This window comes from Nanorana parkeri, unplaced genomic scaffold (assembly GCF_000935625.1).
Source record: "Nanorana parkeri isolate BGI_ZX_2015 unplaced genomic scaffold, ASM93562v1 scaffold24, whole genome shotgun sequence".
NCBI lineage: Eukaryota > Metazoa > Chordata > Amphibia > Anura > Dicroglossidae > Nanorana > Nanorana parkeri.
In genome coordinates, this window is record NW_017306292.1 from 1,930,141 (window position 1) to 1,957,826 (window position 27,686).

Here is a 27,686-nt window from a genome sequence, read left to right on the forward strand (position 1 = left end):
TGGGGTGGCACAGCCTGCAGCTTCTCCTCTGGATCCCCGCTGCTCTCCTCCATCTGTATGAAGCGCTGCAGCCGGCGAGGAAGGGGGAGCTGAGGAGGGAGATATTTTCTCAATAAATGGGAAGTCTGTACTGTGCATTCATTTTGAACAGAGTCTGCAGAAAAAGAGATTGAGGACTCTGTGTCCTCAATTTCTTTTTCTATTTTAAAAGGGAAATATCAGGGGGCTGTTTAGACCCCTGATATTTCTTCGAAGCCCCCCCAACAGTAAAAAAAATTTAAGTAGAAAAATAAAAAAAACACATCCTGGAGGAGGGGTACTGGGTGACGTCACATGCCTGTTGGGGGTGGCACTTTTTTTGTTCTTGCCTCCGGCACAGAAGGAGCTGACTACAGCTCTGATATTGGCACATCATTATGGCTATAAAAAAATGTGCCCGTTCAATAGTGCGTAATGTTACAAACAATGTGGCATAATTACCAGTATGTACAGGAGAGCAGTGCGGAGGGTATGGCAGTATGTACAGGACAGAAGTGTGAAGGCAGGTAGTATGTGAAGGAGAGGAGTGTGGAAGATATGAAGACGGGTGGTTATATACAGGAGAGTAGCATGGAGGATATGATGGTGGGAAGTACAGTAACCTCTTAACTCGCATGGTTACTGAGCTTTCCATAATTCACAAAAAAAAATCAATAAATATATATGGTCATAGACATTTAGGTGAATCAAAATGCGTTTGGCGATCATTCACATTTTTGTCTAATTGTAAAGGAGCAGCATTTGAGCCATGTACTTCACACCGAGCATTTTATAGAGGAGGATTAAAGTGTACAGGAAATGGAAGCAGGTGAAGAGGGACAGTGGATGTTGTAGCATTATCAAATGTAAAAGTAGTGGGATAGGGCACTAAAATAGGAGTTTGTTAGTGGAACTGTAGGCTGAAAAGGAGACAAAAGTGAAGTAGGTTATTATTAGCAGGGAATCTACGTGCTGAGCAGTAAATAAGAGCTGAGGACTGGGTGCTGTGGGGTTACACACATGTGCTGGGGACTGTGCGCAGAGAAGATAACACACATATGCTTAGAGCTGGGTGATAAAGTGTTAACACACATGGGCTGAGAAGTGGGAGCTGAGGGTTTATCACATATGTGCTGAGGAATAGCTGCTGAAGGGTTTATACAGACTTCAGACTCATTACTCAGAGGTTAATGCACATGCCCTTGAAGCGGATTGCGGAGGTGAAAATGCACACACTGCAGACATGTAACTAAGTGGTTAACAGTCATAAACCCACACAGAATATTGCTCATTCTGTGGGGACTGATCACTCAGGGGTTACAGCGCAGACACACTGCAGAGTGGTCACTGAAGGGTTAATGCTGATACCAGAGTTCTGTACTGGAGGGGCCATTTCACGGAGGACATGGATACAGATAAGTGAGGTGTTTGTGCTGGACCAGTGTGTGTCTTGCATCACAAACCGGCCTCACCTCCTCTGCTAGCACAGTTACTGAAATTTCCCTTCTTCTTGGTTGGCAGTCATTGTGTTCTGATAACACTGTTTGGGTATGCAGTAAACTGTGTTTACTTTTCTCACATTAATGTTCATAGACTCATTATTATTGCCAGTAGCAAGATTACACCAAATTCTTATATGTACTGGGAGCAAATGTAACTTAGACTCTCATTCAAAGAACCAACTCATCTGAAGTGTATTTTCCCATCACCTCCTGTTTTAATGTAGATCACACATCTGCACACTTCATTTGAGCTGTAGGGTGTGTACCTGTGCAATGTCAATGGAGTTCCATAATCATCCAATTTAGTGCTTGTTTTATGGTGAATTAGAACAGCATGCCATCACAGGAAAGGCAAGTCTACCTGGCCAGCTGCATTAAAGCAGAAAAATCCTTTTTCCACTTCAGAATTGCAGGTCCAAGCACTTTCCATCCTGATGACATGTTGAACACAGTGCAGAGCCCTGATTAAATTAGCACCTTCAAAAACAGTGACTCGTGGAATATGGGCACAGCCGAAAACATCAGTTCAGGAGGTGACAAGCCTCACTCTCAGTACATGTATGTTACACAAGACACTGAACTCTCTCATTTAAAAGGTAACTCCACTTTAAAAATATTACAAAATAAAAGTTTTAAAAATTAACATATATAAATTGTTGCAGAAGCCATTTTGTAATTTAATGTTATTAAAAAATACCTTTCCATTTTAAACTAACTGCTGCAATGTTCTAAATCTAAAAAATTCTATGTAATATGGCACCCTGGAGGTGTTCCGTACACCTATAAGTGTATAGAACGCCCCAAGAAATGTTACTTCCTCCTTCTGTGATTGGCTGACTGATTTTCCCAGAAGTCTGCACTAAAATCCAAGTATGATTTTTGGCATTCCTCGCAATAGGAATTTCATTTTTTTTTTCTCAACAAAAGAGGAATTTTTCTTTAAGGGGCTAACAAACTTCAGTTTTGGCTTTTCCCTGGCCTTTGAAAAGGTGGATCACATTAAGAAATGAAAATCTCACCTAAGGATAAAACAAAGTGTATTCTGGTAAATTAAGGGGATTCAGTTTATGAATTTCTTTATTTCACAATATTTATTTACTTTACGTGCAGGCTAAAGGCCGTGACACACTGCACGCGAAGCAGCGCGGAGCGGGGGCGCGCTGCCTTTGCGAGCAGTGTGTCATGTAATTTTCTGCTCGGCAGCTCAGCTTGCGAGAGCTCGCGGAGCTGAGCGTGCCGAGATGAACAATTTCAACTTCAGCCAATCGGCTCGCGCATATAAACCAGCGCGTCGCGATGCGACAGCTGGCAGGTTGTTGCGGACGAGCTGATTGGCTGAAGGAGCTGTCAATCATCTGACTGCACTCAGCTCACACACTGCACGCAAAGCTCCGTGCCGGAGAGCTTTGCTTCGCTCTGCATGGCTTCGCGTGCAGTGTGTCACGGCCTTAAGCTGTTCAGGAAAAGTACCAGTTACAGGGGTTAGGACAACAATTGATAGGGTGCTTAAATACAGTAGAAGAAGTAGTCACTCGCACACCTAAGTCCAATGCATCATTCACATCTTTTATTGACGTCGGAACTTAGCATGGTCCCTTCATCGGGCGAGAAGCACAGTGATGTGCTTGATAAAGGGACCAAGCTAGGTTCCGAAACGTTGCTTTGTACTTATGCGAGTGACTACTACTACATTTGGATTTGTACAGCGCCATCCGCATGTCATTTAGCACCCTCCATTATATTAGCATGGGATTCCAGTATGGCAGTGCTCTAACCCTTGCTAAAGCTGGCCATACACCTATAGATTATCTGCAGATTTTTTTATGGTCAGGTGTAAAAAGTGCAACAGATTCCTCCATCTACGCTAAACTGTGTGGATGGAAGAATCTCCCACTGGGCCAAGATTCAGTATCTTGCTAGTCGACCCCGCTGGCTGTCAAAATACCTGAACAATCTGATTGGATGCATGCACTGTTCAGGTATTTTGAGAGCCAGCGGCGCCCAATAGCAAAATACTGAAGCTTGGCCCAGTGGAAGATTACTCCATCCACACAGTTTAGCGTAGATGGAGGAATCTATTGCGCTTTTTCCATCTGACCATAGAAAATAATCTATAGAATAGTCTTGCTATGTAGAGTAAAATTGAAGCAGTGGTTGCTTGTATGTCACCAAACTGGACTGGCATTGTTATTCCAATACACACTGGCACTTAGAGATTAGAGAAATTCTACAGGTTAAATGACTCTTTCAAATTAATCAAAAAATGCCTTGGTGTTGAGGTAAATACTCTCAGCTGTAAATCTGGGAAAGAATTCACCTCTAATTAATTAATACACTGTTAAACCACTGTGCTTCGTGCAAAGAGACTACAGGAAGTTCAAAATGAAGGAGAGCCACAAAAAGATACGAATACGAAGAAACGACTGAAGTGTTGGATCGCAAACTATAAAAATGAAAGCTCACACAGGTGTGAAAATAAATCTGGCAATGGAAAAGCAAAGCCACAGGTGCATTTCCATGAGTTAATATACTGCAAAGTGAAAGAAATATGACATCAACTGGTTGTTCAGGAGGGATCACTCCAATGCTAAGGAACAGACTACACAAGTTTGAAAGTGAAATGAGCTGGAGATTGATGACCCGCGCGCAGTAAGATGTAATCTGTGGTATAAATATTTCATGTTGGTGGACTCATACAGGGCACAGCCAGAACAGCCCATCTACTGAATGCTTTATTTATGTAGCAGGCTAAGTAATAGTCTTCTGAAAACAGCATTGTGAGTCACACTGCCATTATGAGGAAAGTCCCATGTACCACTGTGTGCCTACTGATGACATTTGTACCCTTTAAATGGTGGTTTTGTATACATTTTCTGCATGTATAATGTTCATTATAGAGTTTGTGTGTGGCTTGGCAGAGTATACAGATTTATGTAAAACTGGAATAGCTTGAATAGAGGTGGTGGTGGTGGTGGTGGTGGTGGTGGTGGTGGTGGGGGGGGGGGGGATCCCGAAATGAATTGACTTTCGGACCCGAATCCTGGAAAACAAAATAATGACAAAACTGAATAAAAACAAAACAAATCTATGTGTGAGACATCTACTGTCTGCCACATACAATGCTGTTTTAACACCTCTCTCTGGGCAGGTTATTAACACCTCCTAACTCCAATTATGCAAATGCCATCAACACCTGGTTGTGATCAACAGATTATGTGGATTGGAGCAACATTCAGCATATTTATTCTTAGATAATTTTTGTGCAAGTCATTCTGAATTCAGAAAGCTGGTTGGAGGACCAGTGAAACGTCTTCAAGAAAAATACAGCAAGTCCATTTGCCTTGAGTTGTTTTTTTTACAGATATACACATTTCTGTCAAAGGGAGTCAAATTTCTGAAAAAGGGAGGAGACACACACAAGGTATAACCAAATTACAAGTTGTAACCAAAATAGTATATATTTTTGTAAATAGTATATATATTGGGTGGGAGTTATCAATGTGGTCACCTATACCAGTAGTCCAAAGAGCAGGCGGTGTGGAGCAGCAACATGAAGTCCTCAGAAGTGTAAAATTTGAATATCTGTGTATTCAGGTGCTTGAAAGGGGTTGTCCTTTCCAGATATTGACACCGTAAGGACCCAAACAAATCATACCACAGGTCTCTACAGGCTGCCAATATATGACAATATAGGTCAGGCATGATATTTTTTATAGGACAATGCATGGGGCATATGCATCTGTACATTGCAGTGCACCATGGATGGGTGCTTGCATGCAATTAACTTAAAGTAGCAGCACACGTCTGCAGGTCATGATGCATGCTATGGTGTGAACAAGCTCTAGTAACCACACCGAGTTAAGAAATCAGAACATGTGAAAGTCAAGACAGGAGACCACTTACCTTCTCTATCAATTCATAGCACTCTTCCAGTTTTAGAGCTCTGTTCTGTACAGAGGTGGAGGCTCTGTGGTATACATCCAGCCATTCTTCATACACACTGTCAGGGATGGCAGCCACAGCAAAACACAATGTTCTTAAACCTGTGAATAAGACATCCAACTGTGAGCTCCTCCATTCCACAATAAAGCCATTATAAAATTCAAAGATATGCCCAAATCACCTAAATTAGGTAATCTGGGGGCATTATTAGGTATTACACAACTACCGCCACCATATGGCTTTAAAAGAACATAAGCTACTCTATATACATGGTCCTTCCACTCAATACTCGAGATATGATTTTCAGACTATGAGATTTGTAAGCGGACATCAAAAATTAAAAATCTTGTCCAACAGGGCTGCCTGTAATGTACCATCATTTTCAAAGGACAACTCTTATTAGCCTAGACTCTTGCTTGGCCCCTTCCCATGTTTGTCCACCATTTTTTTTCAACCATCTGATCATCACAAAAAAAAAAAAAAAAGAACCATGCTATAGGAATTTATTCCACGAATAATGAATCAACAGCAATATCTTTGGGTGAGTAGGGAACGTGTGTCCAGTTCCCTTGGGATCTCTGAAGCTACATGCAGAGGCCATGTGAAGTTCTTTTCAAGGGTCTGATAATTTCAATATCATAAGTCAGCAGCCCTTTTACATAGGCCTGTAAAGGGTATACAAATCCAGATCTATGATTAACAAACATGTCCATGAGTTAGGAATAAGTGTACCTGACATGAAGTCAATTTAGCCCTGAAAAACTGTAAATGAACTATATATGACTGTTTCAGCTGTGCCTTCTGCAATCCAGAGCAATGCTGTATGTATACAAACTTAAAAGCCTGGCTTCACACCTATGCTGTGTGGTAGATGCACTTAACCATGTGTTAGTGTGCTGCCATTCATTTTAAAAAGGCAACCCCACACAATAAAGACCACACCTCCGACACATCTGCGTTGCAGCGCACAATATCTACTAGCATGCATTGTGGTGCACAGCCTTAAAAAAATAAAAAATAAATAATAGCACAGGTACATTTTAGGTTGCATTGGCAATTCATTCCAATGAATGGGCTTCCTTAACAGAATTTGTGTTGATGCACTAGACTGGACTGCACATATGTAAATATGGCTAAAATCCAGGCAAACCGCTAAATAGACAGATACAATACATACAAGGGAGCTTTTTTGCCAGCCAAAGAATTTGTATTTCTTTTTATTCAGTGCTTAGATTCACACCACAGGAGAAGGCAGACTTGATTCTTCTCTGCTACAATTAACACTAACAAGTCTTATCCCTCTCCCAGTCTAGGACTGGACAGTGAAAGGAGAAGTAGCAAACCAACAAGCTCATCTCTCTGCTACTCCCATCAGCATGCACTTTGCTGGCACAGGAGCAGTGCAGTACAACTGATTAGCTCTTTGTGCTGCTTCTACTCCTCCTATTCTAAGCTCTGCTGTCTTGATTGGAGGTACAATCCAGATACCTACACTGTTTGGTTAAAACATACATTTAACATTGTATTAATGAACACAGACGTCATTTTAAGTCTTATATGTCTGCCTGGAAGTCAGCTTTCAGTATGAAAAAAATGGATACAAAAGTTCTACAAGTAGTAAAATAATCCTGGGTAGCCTTTCTTCCATAATGTACTAAAATGTGTTCATTTTCCAATCAATGACCTGTGAACTGGCTAACAAGCGTTTACGGTTTTGTTCTTCTTGAAAATGTTAAATCGACCATGCAGGTATTAACATAAGTTAATTGCAGAAAAGCTCAATAAAGTCAATCATAACCTGACAGAACAGATGGAAGGTTTCTTTTAAGAAAAAATAATAACTAACTTTTTCCTCTGAGGTCTGTAATACACTCCTGTTTACTCATCATATAGGAGTGCTAACCTTACCTTCAGTTGCAAATTGTTCCAGATGTTTTAAAGTGATCTCTTTGTACTTTGAGGTTTCTGCCAAACGGTCATAAATTACTGTATCCTATGTTCAAGGAAAAAAGTGCATGTGAAATATACAGCATATGACATAGCAAAAGGAAATGTGAGGTAAAGGAAGCTAGCAGGATGCAGGTGTAATAAATACAGCGGATTTATTTAGTGAATGCACAAATCCTTAAACTATGGTTCTGGATATATGTCGGTGCAGCCATAAACTGTCCATATGGTTGGGGTGCTGTACTTAATCATACACACTGGGTAGGAGGTGAGGGCTCTCACACTCCACCACTGCAAGGCTTTCAAAAACAAACATGGACATGATGAAGGGGCTGGAATTAGTTACCACTCGTTTTCACTAAACAACCTTCTCAAAAAGCACTGCTTTTAAATCGGATTTAAAAAACTGTATATATACATATAGTTTACATAAACTGCTTTGCCAAAAAAAAAAAAAAGTCACCACCTGGATTTAGTTTTGTTATGATCTGGGGTTGCTCAGTTGGTCAGGTCTAGGTTCAGCAACGTTATGTCCCCAAAAAATTAGGTCTGCTGCCTACCCTGAATTTACTGAATTACGAGGGTTTTCCATCAATAGATTTTTTTTCTTCCCTGATGGCATTTTCCAAGATGACAATGCCAGGATTCATTAGGCTCAAATTGTGAAATAGTGATACACAGAGCATAAGACAATTTCCACTCACGGATTGGGTCACCACAAAGTCCAAACCTTAACCCCATTGGGAATCTTTGGGACCAACTCGTCCATCAAGATCTTGGTGAAAAATTAATGCAACTCTGCATGGAAATAAATATTATGACATTGCAAAAGCTTTTCAAAACTTTGCCTCAAAACTAAAGATGGCCCAATTAAATAGAGTGTATGATTTTTTTTTGGCCAGGCAGATTGTATATCCCCGATGCTGTAAAGTGAATTTTGTCCCAAATTCCACCTAAAACCTAGGAACACCAAAGACAACATTTTCAGGATGCATTAATATTTTTTCCCCTCTGCTGGGGCCTTTGCTTACTGCAGCTCAATAATACGCCAGCCAGATGTGAAGATGAGGCATCATTAAAGCCTAACCTGACAGTATACACTGGCTTAAATTCTCCGAAAGCTTCTCAGAAAATACACACATTATTATGGCTGCAGACATTATAAGCTGCTGACCGCCTTCATGGTAGATATTAGTGGTATCTGAACCTTGCAATCTAGATGCAGGTGTGTAGCCACCCCATCAATAGAATGGATTGCGGGTACATCTAGCGTATACACCTTAAAATAGTTTGGCCAACATAAGGCTACTTTATACAGGAGGTGGAACTGTTGGGAGGGAGAAAAAGGTAAACAAAATAGGTAAACTTATTAAATGTATCATTAAATATTGCTAATAATTACCAGTTAAACCAAAGACCCATTAAACTGTGAGGGTAATTTAAGCAGCATATGTTAAGGCTGTTATGGATTGAAGGTAATTAGCAGAGAGACAGGACGGCAGGTAAGCATGCGCAGGCAATACATGTAAGGATGAACAGACAATGTGCAGACTATGGAAGACTGAGTTGCATTGTAGCATCTATTACTTACAGCCCCCTTGCAGTACAATCTCAGTTTCCCTGATGAATTACGAACGATTACAGACATACGTTTTCGATTACTGAAATAAACAAAAAAAAATCTGCATTATCCAAATGTGTTGGGAGGATTAAGATATATCTACTTTAATAAAATAAAATGATGAGACACGTTGACTTTTGATCTATATGAAGCTTTAATTGAAGAACGATACATTCAGTCTTTCTAAATGAGACCATAATTATATATTTACCTTGTAAATTCCAGCACATTAAGCAGCTCAAACCTTTCCTCCTGACCGAGCTGGAAGAGATTTTAAAATCAATTAAAGAACATCTCCAGGCAACGGTGACAGCTAATCCTATTCAGAAAAGAAGCAACTGGGCCAACTGCGTTTACCTTAGAGTAACTCCAGCCAGAACTTTCCTTTTAATTTTATTGTGGACAGAGTGGAGAATAGTTAAACCCTCTGACAGGTTTTATTGTGTGGTCTGTGGAAGAGATTTCCCCTCACTTCCTGTCTTGGAGACCGCTTTCACTTGGACATGAATTAAGAGTTCCCTTAAAGGGAACACAGACAACAATAAAATCTGCAACCCGGCTCTAACCCACCCCAAAACGTAATAAAAAGCACTCCACTGTCACAGGAATAAGGAAGTGAAGTTCCTACCCAGTAAGGACACAGAACTAAAAACCAGACATATGTTCTTAACCTTTCCCTACTCTATAAACATTTAAAAAGTGTGTAACTCTACTTCTAAACATTTGCGTGTCTGCAACTTCCACCAAGTGCTGCTGCGTAGGGTTTCAGCTACTCGCACGACTTTGTAATTTGCAAACCTGAATTTTGCGGCAAATCCCATTGAAGTTATATGGAAGGATCCTGGCAATTTTTAGGCCTAATAGACAAACTGTTGTAAAAGGAAACGGGCATGGGGAGCTGTACAATGCCATGAGGACAAATGAAGCCAAAAAAAACCCCCCACAACACCATACAGTGGGGAGCAGGTCCTTTTAGTGAAGCTTCAAGGGTGACATGGAAAAAATACTAATCCTTTAAATTGCAAGCTTGGGAGATGCCTTTAACCCCTTAGCGACCAGCTACATAATACGTAATTGGCAGCAGGCCCGTTTAAACAGACTCCTGATGGACTGTTTACAATTGTAAAGCCGGCTTTCGGCTTTACAATAGATGCCATTCTGGCGACTCAGCTGCCGCTAGATGGCTTCTACGGGCCAGTAAGGTGCCCGGACACCTTGTTTACCAGGCTCTGCTGCCCCTCCTACGTGTCCAGGACCAGCATGTCCGGCGGCGATGGGAAGCTGGGAAGGAAAGTGGTTCTCCTTCCCGCTCTATGGGACCGGGATTAAATCACTTCCGGTCCCTGAGCCGTCATTGCTTGGCTCCTGAAACAGAGCAATAAGATATTGAAGTGCACTTCTAGCTTATTTAAAGTGGAAAAGTGACGCTAGGGGTCTTTTGGACCTCCAGTATCACCTTAAAGAGTACCTGTCACCACCATTATGCTATCACATGGGGGACATGTAAGCCCCCCTATGTGACAGCAATTAAAGAAAAAAAAATGTTTTAAAAAATATTAAATAAAATACATTTAAAGCTTTCTGGGTTTGCCAATTCTACAGGGTCTTGACTTACAGAAAATATATAATGTTTAGGGGTTTGAAGTAATTTTCGGGCCTAAAATGTAGATTATATCGTGTGCAAAAAAAAGGCCTGTCAGTGAAAGGGTTCTAACGGGGTTAAGCAGTATGTAATGCTACAGAATGTATTTTTCCACAGACCGCACCAGCGACACATTATTCTGGCATCAAATATTGTGGATACGTAATTACTTCTTAAAATTTTACATTTAGCTTGTCGTAGCAGCAGCAGTACCTCAATCTGATTTGGTTCAACAGGTAGTCTTGGTTAGGCCTGAATTAACTGGAGGAAGTAGCAGCCAGGACATATTTAAATGCTATAGGAAGGTTTCATTTTACAAAAAATAAAGCTAGAGCCCTCAATTGTGTACATATTTGCCAGTGGTACAACAGTTTGATAGTACAGTTTGCAAGATTGTTATTTCTTCGCAGCAGCACACTGTGTTGTCTTAAACATTTAACACAGGAGGGCGCAAAAACACTTCAAAATCACAACCTCAAATTCATTCAACCCTATCCCATTCACATATCCCCAATTATTTCCAAAATATTCATAAACAAATAGACTTCATGTATGTGTTTGGTAGAAATTGGCCAGCATGAAGACAGTACACAAGCACCTAAATAGACAGTAATAGTGGGAGACAAGGCAGGTTTTATTTTGCAATTATAATTAGATTGTATTATCTGAGAGACAATAGCCACAAATATGGAACAGTGACTACACCGTATGTAAGCAGCTTGGTTAAGCCACAAAGAGGGAGACACAAGGCAGGTTTTTTTCTGAAACAGAAATTAGAGTTAATAATCTGAGAGACAATAGCCACAAATATGTTGAGTGCCAGACACATAATAAAAAGGCCAAAAACTTAGAGGCAGAATTTACCCTGCAGCAAGCATTAGAAATGCTGCAGCTGAAATTAAGGAGCAAAAACATTTTGTGTCACCTTTAACAATGCTGGAGCACTGAAATAGGTCAGGACAGGGGGCAAGAGCTGGTAATGGTGAAATGTATACATTTTTTGCCATGCCCATTTACGCTGGTTGGCATTTGGCAGTTTAAACTATAATTAAATGGCAACCGTGGCTGTTATTCATGGGTGAAATATTACATGACTAAAGGTGTAATTGAAGCAGAAACTAGAATTGTCTCCTTGTCTCATCTACTTTGAATGTGCAGGTTCACATTGAATCTCTAGTGATATTGCACTGTATCATAAAGTGTTCCTTTTAATTTAGACTCTCATGTCACACAGCCCTGGGGGACTCACAGCTTACAAGCCAGAGCAAAACACTGAAACTATAAATAATGCTAACATTTGTTTTAATTGGCAAAATAGCAGGGTCAGGGAGAAAGGAGCTGAGAAACACCAAATTAGAAAAAAGTTAGAATCACTTAAAATTTAATTTTGTGAACAAAAAATAATATTTTTTTTACATACAACAAACCTAGTATGGAGGTCTTGGTTAAAGACAAATTCCACTAAGCACTCTGCATCTAAACAATACAGCGTCACCCCAATGTGCCTACAGAACTTTCACCATTTTCTTTTTATCCTAGTCTGGGCTTGTTTAAAGGGTACCTACACTTTCAAATAACTCAAATCCGACTTCCTGCACCCCTCTTCATGTTAATTATATGCCTTTGTGCTCTACATCAGCAGGTGACTTGCCACAGCTTACAAAAAACAGCACCCCGATCCCCTTCTCAGCCTGCGGGCTCACACAGTACTACCTAATTCCCCATACGACCTAATGGAAAAGCACGTACCAACCATCCGCCGTTGCGCAGACTATGGTCCAAGAATGCCACCGGCATAGGCCACACCTCCTTGACCCTATCTAAGGCAAGTGCAAGAGAGTATTGTTACACTGAGCATGCACTGCTTAGATTTTTGAAATAACTTTTGTACAAAAGAACATTCTTTTGACTTTATTAGTTGATGGGGTCAAATTGATGATCGAAAACTCGAAGGAGCAGGATGGAAATTTTTTCTCGAAAGAGTGAATGCGGTTTTCCTTCAGGAAATTCCATTTATTCCAAATCTGATTGATAAAACAAAATTTTGTTCAACATTTGTCAAGTATCTGATAGTATTATCAGGTGGTAAAGAAAGATCTTTCGCTCGGAAATCTACTAGTGGATGGCCAGCTTTAGACTAGGGAGGAGAAGGGGAGTCAGTAAGTGTTAAGCTATTTGAAAATATAGCGACCCTTTAAAAGGAAAACCAGAAAAAGAAAACTTATCACTGAAAAAAATCATGTGTCAGGCTTAATTGAACATTTGAAGGGATATTAAGGTATTCACTCCGAGTGGTGCAGCTGTTAACATATTGGTGCGAGTTATTTTGAATACTTGAAAAAAATTGTGTTATTTTGCTAATTTAGCATTATAAAAAAAAGATCCTTTCAATCTGGCGATTTCTCACACCTGTCAAAAAAATTCAGAATGTCACTTCTTTGCAATATGCCAGCCTGGAGGTGTTCTATACATTGGGTGGGTGCAGAACTCTCTAGAAACACAATTTCCTGCTTTTCCCAGAGGTCTGCACTGAGAATAAAAGTTGGTTACCGACATACTCTGCAACAGGAGTTTTGTTTGATTTTGATATGATAATCCCCAAGGTTCATCTATGCCTGAAGGCAAGCTGAGACTGTAGCTTTCTAATTACAATACTGAGGTTGCTCAAGTGCTTATAATGAAAGCAAATCCTCCCAATCAGAAAATGTTTTTGAGATAGAACATGGTAAGGCAAACCAGAGGAATGTTATTCCTTCGGTAAACCAGCTTGTTACTGTTTATGTGTTTCCCAATGCTTTTAACAGTCAGGACCTATGTAAGGACAATTTTCCATATGGTCATGGTGCAGCTTATAAGGTCTATGAAAAGAAAAATGTACCTGCAATGCACAAACATCTCCCAAACATTCTATTCAAATTAGTGTTTGTGGTCAATAACGATGAACTGCATTCCTTCTCAACCAGTGGTACGTACTAGGGAGTACTTTCTGATGGGTGCCCCAATATACACGGGCTTTTATAAAGCAGTACAGTAACAACATTAAAAAAACCATAACAGTGCATCAGGTGATCAGAGACATTAAAATTTTGGACTTTAGCTTTATTCCCACTGTACAGAAGATATGAGGTGTCAATTGGTTATATTTAGTGAGTTTGCAGAACTGAAGTCTTCATTCAGCTTTTTACTGTTAAGAACAATCTATCTATCCTCTTCATTTGTGTAAAGCTTGCTGTACTTACTGATTCTATGATGACGGAATCCGGAGTTCTTCCAGTAAATGCAAAACGCAGTTGTTTTGCGGCCCGGACTAGAGCCCCTTCATCTATGAAACAGGAAATGAGAACAGGTGTTAGATGATAAGGCGCTTCACCTATCAAAACATCAAAGTATATTAAATCAGTGGAAGACAATTGTCAACCCAACCAATATATTTCACTGTGGCTGTGCAAACAACAGCTCACAGCAAATACGACATGGATTTGTGGAAAGGTCATATAGGCGGAGGCCTGGGGTTTCACAATTTTGAGCAGGGCAGAGGACTGATCAGTTTCATTATTTCATAACATTTACTTTTTATTTCCTGCAGTAAAAAAAAAACATATATTTCAGCAAATGTAGAATAAATAAACTGCTTATATTCTGTATGGTGTCCAGCGCTGCAGTGCAACAGAGATCTGTGGTTCCAGCAGTGGTCCAACATGGCATTATATACATAAGGAGACGGGAGAAAAGGTTCCAGCCGAAGTTTCTTTTGCTTTGTATGATGGTAATTCTACATTACAATTCAACTACTGTATACTATTAAACTGACGCTGACACAAGGGCAAGGGCTACCACTGCTGGTCTCTTGAAGAAAATTATTATTATTATACAGGATTCATATAGCGCCAACAGTTTGCACGGCGCTTTACAATATAAGGAAGATATTACAAATACAATACAATTCAAGACAAGATGGTAAGGAGGGCCCTGCTCGTAGGGGCTTACAATCTAAAATGCTAGTTGTCTGGCAGTTTCTGAGCCACAGATCCAGGCATGCTGTAAACGAGTGTGAGGAAAAAAACTTTAAACGTGTCCCAGGTTAGCGACTCCAAAAATATCAAAGTGAAAGTGTCATCATGACAGCTAGGGGACTAGCATTCTTAGAAGTAGAGTTCAGCAATGACAGACTCCACAATGTTCACATTACAGAGTATTTTACATTGAATTGACAGAACTACACATTACGAGCAATCCAGATCCCTAAAACTCTCTGGAGCAAGTTACTTATGGTTTTATTGCAGAAACACAAGTGTTTTTATTGTTGTATCGTCTTGACATACATGTTGGATAAAGGCAATCTAAAGTTAGTCATACACACGGATTTCTCTCATTCTTCTAAACGGAGTGGATCTAGAAATCTGCACTGCTGGCTACTCTATTCAGTCAGCCAGCAAGCACCCACGGCATCTGATTGGATGCAGTTACTGTTTGGCCAAAAATTTGACTCCTTTGATTTTTCAACTGCAGTTTGTCAAGCCAATGGGGCCCAACAGAGCCATGCACAGCTTGAATTTCAGCCGATATGGCCACAATTCGTGCCTTTATGACTTTCCTAAGCAGTATTACCACTGCAATAGGTAAGCCAATCTACAAAAGTGTCTTGATACTCACATGCTCAGTATGCTTCATATTTAATAAGTTACCGAATATGAATTAAAGATTTTGGTAGCGTCCCAGTGGCCAAATCTCACATGCTGTCAGTAAAATTGAATATGTACTGTAGTCACCAAAATAATGATGCAAAAACAGGAATAGGGCCATCTTAAAGAAAAAATTTGTTTTTGGCACGTTTGTTTAATTTTCTATTAATGGGGTCAAACTAATAACTGTTTAATAATGTAGTGATGGAAAAAAAAAAATTGGAGCAGGATGGACATTTTTTCTCGCAAAATTCTGACAGTGAATGTGGTTTTTGTTCAGGAATCTACGTCCAAAATGTTTAAATCAAACAAAATTGTAAATGATATTCTACAAGTCTCTGATGTCATTGTTGAATGATAAGATTTTTTTTCAGATGAACGTTCATACGTACATCTACTGGTGTATGGCCAGCATAACTCCCTGTGGCCAGTCAGCTTGCGTACAAGGGCTTGCGCTGAATACACAGAAACACGCAATGCTTTTGTACCATATTGATCAGCTTCTGGCTAATTTCTGTGGTGTTTATAGTTGGAGACTATAGTTGAGTTGTTTTAGACCTTTTCTGAGATGCTTCAAGCTGCTGTTGAATTCATATTGACTTGCATTAAGAAGGAAAATGGCATGGCAAGCAATGCAAAACAAGGTAAGCAACGCTAGTCTTTTAGTGAATAATATGTAAACAAAATACATCAGACAGCATGGAGACCCAGGCAATAAAAAAAACTGAAATTAGTATATGGCAAAAATGAAAATTCTGATGACGTTAAGACTATAAGAATGAAGAATATGAATAAAATGTCACCAAAGGGGAATATACAAAAAGTGACAATCAAGTAAACACTAAAAAAATAAATGTAAAGTATACGGAGGGGAATGGAAGTGTAAAGAGCAGCTAAGCTTTCCGATTGCTTAGGACAGTAGCAGGAAACATAAGGCATGCTCTCTATATTCCAGCATTCAGCACTGAAAAAACACTGGTACAGTCAGGAGCAGCGATCTGCGCTGAGTATAGTCTCAGTCTAAAGATAAAGAGAAATTAACCCCCCCCCCCTATCCTTTGAAGATGGCACCATTTTAGCATATGTGATCAGCTATGTTATCAGCCATAAGAGGGCTTGACAGATCGGCTAAGAGCTGATATAAAGCACACTGGTACTTTACACCACATTGGAGTTTGTATTCGTCATCAGAGGCATGCCTTTAATGCAGAATTAAAGGACAGCGTTTTTATTTCTATCTGTGATTCTGTTGAAGAGTAGAAAATTTTGGATTTCTGCTCACTTTCTGTGCCAATGATAATGGTCACCATGACAAACTGAGTGTGGCCCTACCCGATGGGGAGTAATTGTAATCTGACAGAGGTTCCAACCATTTCCTACTTTACCCACAAGTAGAAAAACATTAAAAAGTGTAGTCTGGCGTTCTGCAAAAACACTGTCTCTAGGCTTCCCTGATGTGTCTGCCAAGGTCATATGCAAATATAGAACTCGTATAGGGCAAGGCCCCTCCCCCCCCTCCCCACATGACAGTGCTTGAGCCTGGCAATTTGCTGCTCAAGTACTAAGAACTGCATTATGGCAGGCAGGGGGTGTTCACTGGTGTCTAATGATTGTTGGGGGGGCTCTCAGGGCATTGTCACGGCATTACAGACATCTTGATACCAACTGCAAAAAAATGCATGTAAAAGCACAGAAACATCCCTTAAATGCTTACTTGCAGTGTTTTTCTTTTCCATAAATAAAAAGTCAAATGCAATGCACCTTTGTACTTTAACTACTCCGGGACGAGTCAGTTCCCTAGCACAGCCCCCTCCCCCTTGCATGTCATTAACCTAGTCTGCTCTTCTGGGAGTGTCTAATTTCTCTCTGCGCTGGCCTAGCTAGTTAGTGATGTAAAGATGAACACAGAACTCTAATAATTTGTGTCCTTTAGATATGCCTAGAGTTCAGCTTTAAGGTACAAAGGGGCACTAGATAGTGCTTCCTATAAATAGTTAAATTCATTTTACTGTTCTCCCAACTGCTGAATCACAAATCTAGTTGATCTTTTCTTTCATGAATCCTGATTCTGCTACCACAACTGGCTTTCACTTACTAACCTGTCCTGAGCTACACAACCTCTAAGAATGGTGAGATGATAAAAAGAGGAGACATGCAGAAAACCAGCCCTTCAATTTGATGAACCACACCTAAAAAGATGAGTGACTTTGCAGTGGCACATTCACTAGTATGTTTTGGCTACAGATCCTGTTCCTGTCACTGCCTTACCTGGAGAGGAAGCCTGAAAAATGATCTGGTCTCCGTCATGCTCTGGAACCGCAGTATGACAAACTGCCATCATTGTAAGGAACTCGCAGATCACTGGTGCAGTGGGCTGAAAAGCAGATAGAAGAAAAACTGAAATTAGCTTATGAACCTATTCAAACTTATGAAGTCTCGGTTAAAGTGGAACGCCACCGACACAAGAATCATAGCTGCTTTCTATGTTCTAAGACATTTAGATATTCACATTTTTAAGTTCCTTTTGTGTGTGGTAGGAATGTTAAACTGTGAGTCTGCAGGGAAGAGAACTGATGTGACTTGCTCCTTGTACTGCACAAAGAACTGCATGATACATCAGTGCTATTGAAATATGAATAAAACAAACAATATATTATCATGAAGCTTTGTATGAAAGCATTTCCTTTTCTATAAGGTGCGTAGAGCGCCCAGGGGCCACTGATGCCTAAATGCCCAGGTTACTACAGACTGAAGATGGAAGTGTTAATCTGCAGGCCAAAGGCTTTTATTTTTCTCAAAGCATCCAGAATGCATGTGCTTACTATGCAATATCTGACATAGTGAGTTAATGATGAGGGACCATGCTGATTGCTTGCCAATCGGCACTGGGAACCTGAGCTGTCAGTGACTGCTGGGATTCAGAGCCAGCAGCTGCATTAAGTATCAGCTGGTTGCTCTTAAGGGGGAGGACATTTATAAAAAATATCCTCTGAATCATTCCCTGTTTTATTACAGATGGTGGGCAGGAAGGGGTTAAAAATCACTCATATTCCTTTAATTACTTTGTATGTACGGTTTTGTGGGACATGAGCATGCAGGGCAAAATGACAGGTGACCCCCCTCGACCAACTTATACACCTCACCTTACCAAAGCTCCATCTGCCGCTCCTTCCATCATTGTCTATCCGATGCTATCGGAGCAATATGATGCAGTTCAATCTTTCAACACTAGACGGTGATACAATTACTTGCACCTTGTAGAAAAGGAAATGCTTTCATACGAAGCTTCATGATAACGTATTGTTTTATTCTTCATATTCCAATAGCACCGATGTACTGCACAAAGAACTGCATGATGCAAGGAGCAATTCACACCAGCTCTCTTCCCTGAAGACTCACAGTTTAACATCCCTACCACACTTGCACACTATTACACAGTTGTGTTCTATATACACATTTGTGCAGCTGAATAGTGATGGCAAAGCTAAAACAGTGAGTGTACACTTGCAAGAGCTCAGAAAAGCAGCTGTTGACTGACTAGCCTGTGGTGCCAAAGACCAGACCCAAAAAAGAATTCTCTGTTTTGGTAAGGCAGAGTTTTCAAAAAAAGCTGCATCACATCTGAGAAACTAAATAAATAAAAGGCAATATGGTAAATCAAAATATAATAAGTATTAGCCACATGCAGTTAAGAGAATACATTATTTTTTTAAGATGGTGCTCATTTAAATGTAAATTTAAATGCAGCCTACATAAGCACCTTTATATTAGATTTATGTAATCCCTTGAATTGTAAGACTTGGCCTGGAAGAGGAAGGGACATCACCGTGAACCATAGCACGGTCTTGCACATTGTACAGTGTTGTCCTTGCAATAGTGGGAATGGAAGGTGCACTGTCCGCCTATTCAAAATAAATACCTTAAAGGAGAAGCATGGAGAAAGCAAAATATACTCTCCCTGCTGCTTAAAGCTGGCATAGGACACTGCAGCTGTCACAAGCCGTCCCTAGGACCAAGAGCTGATCATGTAACTGCTGATTGCTTAACACTTGGCATTCCTACCTGCAGGGAATAACAGTCACTACCCTCCACAGGGATTTCCCCTCTCTCTTCCTCCAACACTCATTGGTGGGACAGACAGGAGAGGGGGCAGGCACAGCTGTGTCTGGTTCTAGAGAGGCAGAACCAGCTGTCACTTAAGGTGCCCATGCACCTTACAACCATCGCAAGACTTTGTCTTGCGATGGTTGTAAGCTAAATAAAAGCTTGTACGATCTGCCCATCTTGGACAGGCAGATCATACTTGTGATCATCGAAAGCCCGCCCCGCTGAGGGCACTAGGAACTTAATGTTACTGGAAGATCCCAGCAGTCTTTTTATAGAAAAAAAAAAAAACTTACGTGATTGTTTTCCAGATTTTCCAATAGAGTTGCATCATGAAAACCTTGATCATCATCACTAGGAGTCTCGTGCCTACGGAACAAAAAAAATGTGCTTATTGTATATGAAACACAGAAAACATGATTGAGACTATTACAATTCTCTGTATTTTTTTTATTTTATAGGATAAGGAAAACATAGCTACTTGTGCAGCTCTCACCTTCACAGGATCACCTTTGAAATGTTAAAATGTCTGTCTGATGCAAATTAGGTGTTCCAATATATTTTTTGTATGTAATGAATGTGCAGGGCTAGGGTTCACCAGTGGGTGAAATAAACCTATTGGGGTGTTATATCGGTGCTCTCTTGGTTAATGTGAATGAGCATTTATAATAAATCTCTCATATATGATGTCAGTAAACCACCCGTTTACTTTCCTAGTGACAACTAGTGTTATTATAAAGTTCAATGCCTCCACTCAGTGCTCATGTGCAATGAATATATAAATAAATATTAGGTTGAATGGAAAAAATGCATAGATTCCAAGTCAAAACATTCACCAAATCCTAAACCTTAGTATAATAAATGAATGTGGTAAATTGATATTCCATTAAAGTTTAAAACAAGTAATAAACTGTAAAAAAGTGATTGATGATTTAGTGGATCAGTTCTGGTATTAAGTCCAATCTATGTAAAAATATTCAAAATAATCCAGAAAGTCTCTCTCCCACACCATGTGTTAGTGTCCACCCCTCTGGGGTGCGAACTCACCACACTGTTATTGTCAGTGATGCTGCCTAAAAAAGATTTGGGCTCTTTCCTCCAGACACGTGCTGTGGATTGCAGTGGATTCTTCTTTCCTCTTTCTAAAATGGAACCTGAACTCCCAAGATGCACTTGTTTCCTTCTCTTTGGGCAAATGGATGTTGGGAGGTCTTGAAGCTCCTATCTCCAGTCCAGTTTGCTGTGCAGTCTGCTCAGCGCTAAAATGCCTCTTCTAGAAGATCTTCACTGTCGGGTCATGCTCCTCTTGCACATGCAATCTTCATTCATTCAATCCAGTGGAAACGTTTAGGATTTGGTGAATGTTTTGACTTAGAATCTATGCATTTTTTCCATTCAACTTTTTATTTATATATTCATTGCACATGAGCACATGAGTGGAGGCATTGAACTTTATAATTAATAACTACACTAGTTGTCACTAGGAAAGTAAATGGGTGGTTTACTGACATCATATACGAGAGATTTATTATAAATGCTCTTTCCCATTAAACAAGAGAGCACCGATATAATACCCCAATAGGTTTATTTCACCCACTGGTGAGTGAACCCTAGCGCTGCACATTCATTACATACATTCTTTGGCCTCAGCGTCCTCAGTGCTGCAGCTTTTATATTTCCCATTTTTCCATAAGCGCAGTTTTTACAAATTTTACCAATATATTTTTTGTTTGCCAATAAATGTGATCTTCAGAAGTACCACCTTTAACAGTATGACCTGTTTCTTGACTGAGAATCTGCCCTACTATCAGTGTAAGGACAAGCCTCCCCCAAAGCCCTGCTATATAATCGGTCTCGCTTCTAGGCTCCATCACCCCTCCTGTTATTACTCCATCATCCACCCTACACTCTGCCCTGTCGAATGTCACAGAATTTTAGAGAAGTAACGCGCCACACAGTAAAGTTGGCCTTGCATTGAATAATGAAGGGGTTGAGAGATTACTTATTTAGAATATGTTATACAGGAGTAAAAGTTCTAAAATGGACACTCGAGACTAGACTCAGTTGAGAAACAAGCCAGCAATATTTAGCCACTTTGGCAAATAATGTATATTAGCAGGTTTCATAACTTGATCGGCAAGGTTTTTTCCATATATATTTTTTTAAATATGCATCACTTCATGTTGACGTGTAATCCCATCACCTTGTGGAATGGAACTCAGGGCAAAAAATATGCCCACCATTGAAGGGAAGTATAAAAAATGCTTGTGATGTCCTCTTTGTCAGAGGCATGGGCACTCAAGAGCAAAGTGGCACAGTGGATCGTGCTGTGCCCACAAACCAGAGGTTGATGGATATAAACCATCCTCTGCTTTGAGTACAAAACTCTCAGCTTGCTTATCCCGTTACCTCTGACAAAGTGCAAGTGATAAAGCATTTCCGGCTGGGGTTTGGAGACTCGTTGATGCATGGCTGACACCAAATGAGACCGCTGGTACTGGAATTGTGGCACTGCTTGATTTAAAAGTACATTGAAAAAACATATTTGCCTTTAAAGCTCCAATGAGCACCAGATGCACTTATGTTATGCGAGTGTTCCCTGTTACACTTCGGTTTTATAAAATAAATATTGCACTACGAGGAGCCACTCTCTTTTCCCTGAGCATTATACTTGTGTATGTTGATGGGGATGTGTGGACCTATCAAGGCAAACCCTTTGCATGCGGAACCTGCTACTACTTAGGAAATGGAGGTCAATACAGGACAGGGGATTTGAAAGTTTTTTGTTTTTTTTTGAGTTAAGCTGGCCTCAGATGGCTCAACATTTGGCAGATTCATGTTGAATCAGTAAAAAAAAATCAAGCCATGGGTGGCCCTGCAGGTACCCTACAGCTTGACAAAAGTCGTTTTAAATATCAATTGAGTCAGGTGGAAAATTATCAGCTGAAAAATAACTGAATTCTATCAGACTACACTCATCTATTGCTCTTCCAATGATCTGACATCATAGTAACAATCAATTGTTGAAATGAGAACAGGAAAAGCAGCTGCAATCAAGAGAAACATGCTCTGTAATAGCACTTACTGTCCTGCTACCATGTCCTGTACACAGCTACATTAATTCCTGTAAAGAGGAACCGAACTATGGAAGCCGTGCCCAAAAAAGGCAGGCAGAAGAGAAAGGACTAGTCACCAGCTTAGTCTTTGGTCTCCTTGCATCTGATCTTTCCCCATTACTTACTTTAAATGCCTTATTCTGCAACGCATGTCTGTGTTCCAGGGGCCCTTTAGCAAAACCACTAAGGGGTCTATCACAGCAATCATATAGTGACTGCTAAGTTGTATACATTCATTTGAAATAAATGCATTTGTGAAGTACTACTATAACTTGCAAAACAAAATTACTGCACAGCCAGATAACTCTGGTCTGCTATCTCTATACTTAGGCCCTTGTAAGAAAGCATATGTGAAAGGCACTGAAAAAGGGGCCCACACCATTTGTCTGTTCACACACTCCATGCAGTCCGTGTCTGCCAAGAAGACTCCTCCTGTATGATCAGCTGGCAAACAATTTCATATGCTGAATGCATGTTTTTTTTTAATGGTAACTGAACATGCATCATGCACACAGTGTACTGCATGCAATCCAGAAAGCATGCGAAGGGGAAGCCAATCTTACCAGCTATCTTCAAAATACCTATTGTCTTCAGTGTCTGCACAGTGACTGCATGGGAAGGAAAAAGGAAATACACACAGTTCTAAAACAGACAACTGCAGACCTAATGTGATTATCTAACAAAGTATTGTTTCTAAAAAGTATTTTGCATGTTAGAATAATGCTTACTCAAAATAATACAGACTCAACATGACTAGCATATTTTATTAGTACCCACTAACCATGGTTTCTAACCGGCATTGTATGATACATAATTTCAATACATTTAAAAAATATACAAAATACAAAAGGTTATGGTATTTAAATGCCTCATGTATAGGTTAGCCCTTTCACAGCAGCATGTAACAGTCTCTTCAAGATCAAGCATGAAGCATGATGAAAAGCTTTACTCCCATAATGCAATGGAGCTACACTTATTAGACAGGGACATATATGGATTGCATATCATAATATGCAGGTTTGATCACAGTTGCTTAAACAAGACAGTCCAGTGCTTTCAATGTGTTCGATAAACATGAAAATGAGCTCAGTCACAAATCTATTTTAAGCTGAACACTGAAGTAATAATTCACAATATGCACTCACAGAAAATAAACCACTATATCCCTTTAAAAGAGAACTATAGTCAAACCTAATGTACTCATGTGACCCAAAGGCCACCCGCTATATGCTGACAGTGCAGAGCCGCCATGCAGCCTGGAAAGTCACGACAATATTGTCGGGATACACCCTGCTGCCTGTTTGACAGCTGGCTTTGCCTCTCTAGAGCCAGAGCCAGCTGTGCCCATCCCCTCCCGTCTGACCCTCCAATGACCACAGCAAAAACAGAGAGAGGGGAGGAAGGAATCCCTGCAGGGAGCAAGGATTGATGATCATCGCTCTCTGCAGAGAGAAGCCATCAGCTGACTGATCATCGGTTTGTGATCATTCAAACTACTGGGAAAAGTCAATTTTACTCTCCCAATAATTCTCCTTTAACGCTTAAAAATAACAGCTTTCACAAAAAAGACAGCAGAGAGGTTTCTACATCTAAATGATTTTGGTTGAGTTTTGTCAAATGTATAGGCTGCAAATATTTTGGCTAAAATATAATCTAATACAGCATGAATAATACATACTGTACATGTTGCACCTGGTATGCCCACCAGCCTACCTGTTGAAAAGAATATGCCTGAGAACAGCGTATAGTTAAACTTGCAAATACAGCAGTTATGGCATAGGGAGCCAGGTCAGATGATTTCAGAAAGAAAAAAACACCAATAATATTTACATGGATTCATTGCAAAAGGTGTTTCTGCTAAAATAGGAAAATATGCGCACTCATTAACATGAAACTAGTCCTACACCATTTACAGCACTGCTAGGACAAACAGTGCTATACACTGTCTCAAAGCCTACACTTGTTGGATCTAGGAACAACATCGATGATATTTGCAATAAACAGCATATGATGCATTTAAAAACCATTTGTTTCTTCACCGCCTTTGACTTTGTATCTGTCATTATTGATAACTACAGCTCAGAAACACACTGAGCAGAAGGACAAAGGATGGCATTGTTGGGAACAATTACAAATATATCAAAGATAACCTATATATTAACTTACCCGTAGGCATTTCCTGCAATACTGCATTTCTTAAACTGCATAACATTGCACGTTAGGGTTCCAGTTTTGTCTGTAAATATGTATTTTACCTAAATTTAAAAAAAAAAGGTAAATGACAGCAACTGAAAATGTAACCAGACAGCACAGCGACCTGCATGCCCAATAGTAGTGTATATATGAATATTTATAGGAAAACTGCTTTTGGGTGTTAGTCAAGAAATGTACCCAGTTCCATTTGTACCATGTCATATCTGCAAGAAGTATGCAGCCATTAAACTCCCACCCCATATAACCGGGTTCAACTCGGTGATTAACAAAGTGGTCCAAGAAAGGATGAATATGGCAGCCCAAAGTTTGTACCGTGCCAGCTATGACAGTTTCTATAATTTAGTCATGACCAAATCTCTGTAGGATCCATAGGTCCTGCCACCCACTGCAACACAATCCACCAGTAAACCCCTTCCGATGTTGATGGCTTTAAATATACACACAGCTGCACAAAGCTATTTTGTTTACCTTACTTCAGGATTGCGACTCCCACACTACTGAAGAAAAACAGGCAGGCAACCAGAATTTTTAAGAGGTCTGCAAAGGCAGCCCTTATACTTCCCCTTATGATAGGTTTACGTTAATGCAGTAAAGATGCCCATACATGTGCCCATACATAGTTTTAGAGGTAACTTGTTAGCCACTGGCCCATGCATGGAGTACTCCGAAAATTAATTCCCGATTGTTATCCAACTGCACACCGTTCAGGCAAGATAACGTATTGTTGGTCAAAAAAAGCATTTTTCTTCTTTTTAACCTTCAGCTAATCGAATAAAGTGCCAATTGCATGGACCAGTGCTTCTTAAAGTGTGGGTCGCAACCCCATATTGGGTCCCGCAAGTGTACAGGGGGGGGTAGCGATCCGAGTCCCTGGCCAGGACCGCCATCACGGGGTTAAGGCCAGTACTTGTGTGAAGGGCCGAGGAGGCCTGGGCTCCAAGCTAGATTGTTTTATTTCAGTTTAATGTATAATTTGCAGTGTAATTTATAAACGACCGACGCTGGGGTCCCTTAAAAATTTCCTCGGCAAAAAGGGGTCACGGGTGGGGAAAGTTTAAGGAGGCCTGGCCTAGACCATTCAGATCTTGGCGTATGCTAGGAATGCCAAGGTTATGTCAACTGCTGTGATCTTTGCTTTATAGGCATAGCATAAACTGGAATCATTTTACAAAAAGATAAATAAAAAGCTTGGAATTGCTGCAACTCGCCTGTCCCAGTTCCTCATTGAGATTAGATGTCCTTGCCATAGCAGGAGTGTTTGTTGGTTCATAGTGCATGTCTACATCCTGATAATAAAAATGAAACATCATATGTTGTGTGCACATATACATACAAACAAAGCAAATAAAATGCTGCTCATTTTAATATTTTATTTCATAAAATACCTACCCAGTTTATAAAGTATGCTTGTATGAATTTCACAACTTCCAAAGTCACCAACAAACTGATGGGTATGAGATTGTTGAAGAGAATGATAAATGTTAAAAAATTCAGTCCAAAGTTGTTAGCTCCACCATCTGTTCAGTGATCACAGATAAAGGAATGTGTTACAATTGCTTCCAGACAAGTGCCTTGCTTTTCATACAAAACAATCTGCCACACAGCCCACAGCATATCTCTACAGCAGACTAATGCTCTTAACGCTAATGCTGACTTTTCCAAATGTGATCATATGCCAAATATGTAGTTTAATCTCTAACCTCTTCAATATTACCATGAACAAGATCTGCTGATGAACTGGCCAACTTCTCTACTTACTACTACACTGAAAAATGTTAACACATGACTACTAAGGGAGAATACCAACTCCTTTTTAACAAGGTTCATATTAACCAGTTGTGGATGCTGGGCATGCTACACACCCCTAGAAAATCATCAAAGTACATTGGGTGTTGTAAGGGCTATTCGCTTTCGCTGCCGCCCTTACCTCGCACTTGCTGCCAATTCCCGGCTGCCAAAATGACAGTGGGGGGTTGTTCTGTAAAAACAGCAGCTTTAAAAAAATGTTACTAACACTGTTTAGACAAAAAAGTCAGGAGAAAAAACACATTAACATCCAAACAGTGAAACCCTGATCCACTAATAACTACCGTCTCCTGCAAAAAGCAGCATCATGTCCCAGGAAGGGCACGTATGATTGGCTGGCTTCACCCTCTCTATAATGCTTGAGAGGCAAGATGGTAGCAGCCAGTGGGTAATAACTGGGTTTATGGGGCTGCCTTTAGTAGAATTTTGGTTTAATGTACAGTATATAAACTGTTGAGTTCTTTGGAAACAGATTTCCTATTTAGCAGACATTTCTGTGAATATTGGGTTGGATAAGGGAAAGGAACAGGCCCAGATAATATTAAATAGATCTGCATACAACACAAGTGTTCTAAATTACAACACTCCTAATTGTTCTGCGGTATAGACATTTAAATAGTTAATTAGGACTGCCCAATTTCAAATCAACACAGAAGAGTATTTTGGAACCAGGATCTATTTTTTTCTTCTTTATAACCTAATTTATAATTGTCTATTAAAAGGAGAACTATGAGGTGAGAGCTTTTCACTCACCTCATAGTTCTAGCCGACCTGTGACAATGAGACTGTCACAGGGCGGCTCAGTAGATTGGGAGGTGAGCGAACACATATCGGCGTTCGCTCACCTCTCGAAACTGTCACGGCTCTCTGCCGTGACAGGGAAGGGGCCGTATTCCCCCCTCCCCGCTCCGATCCGCCAGCGCTGACTGGCAGAACGGACGGGGGAGAGGGCGGGTACAGCTGGCTCTGCCTCTTGATAGGCAGAGCCAGCTGTCAGTCACGCAGCTGGGCGGATCCCGGCACAATTATCGGCATCCGCTTCAGCTGCGGCGTCTTAGTATACCGAGAGCAGCAGCACGCGGTATACTGAGC

General features: G+C 40.4%; 1 protein-coding gene across 2 annotated transcripts in view; it reads right to left on the reverse strand.

Annotated features, from left to right (window-relative positions):
• The window catches only part of ATP8A1 (ATPase phospholipid transporting 8A1), a 221,380-nt gene that overhangs the window by 71,002 nt on the left and 122,692 nt on the right, over window positions 1-27,686 (reverse strand). The window contains exons 13-23 of one of the 2 annotated variants that reach the window (XM_018564824.1): window positions 26,178-26,305; window positions 25,997-26,074; window positions 24,741-24,829; window positions 23,138-23,182; window positions 19,755-19,827; window positions 17,623-17,728; window positions 13,912-13,994; window positions 9,242-9,291; window positions 9,001-9,070; window positions 7,371-7,455; window positions 5,424-5,563 (exon numbers count right to left, since the gene is read on the reverse strand). In XM_018564824.1, the coding sequence (XP_018420326.1) occupies window positions 5,424-5,563; window positions 7,371-7,455; window positions 9,001-9,070; window positions 9,242-9,291; window positions 13,912-13,994; window positions 17,623-17,728; window positions 19,755-19,827; window positions 23,138-23,182; window positions 24,741-24,829; window positions 25,997-26,074; window positions 26,178-26,305 (947 nt within the window). The remainder of the gene's footprint in view (window positions 1-5,423; window positions 5,564-7,370; window positions 7,456-9,000; window positions 9,071-9,241; window positions 9,292-13,911; window positions 13,995-17,622; window positions 17,729-19,754; window positions 19,828-23,137; window positions 23,183-24,740; window positions 24,830-25,996; window positions 26,075-26,177; window positions 26,306-27,686) is intronic. The other variant, XM_018564825.1, reaches the window with a different exon arrangement.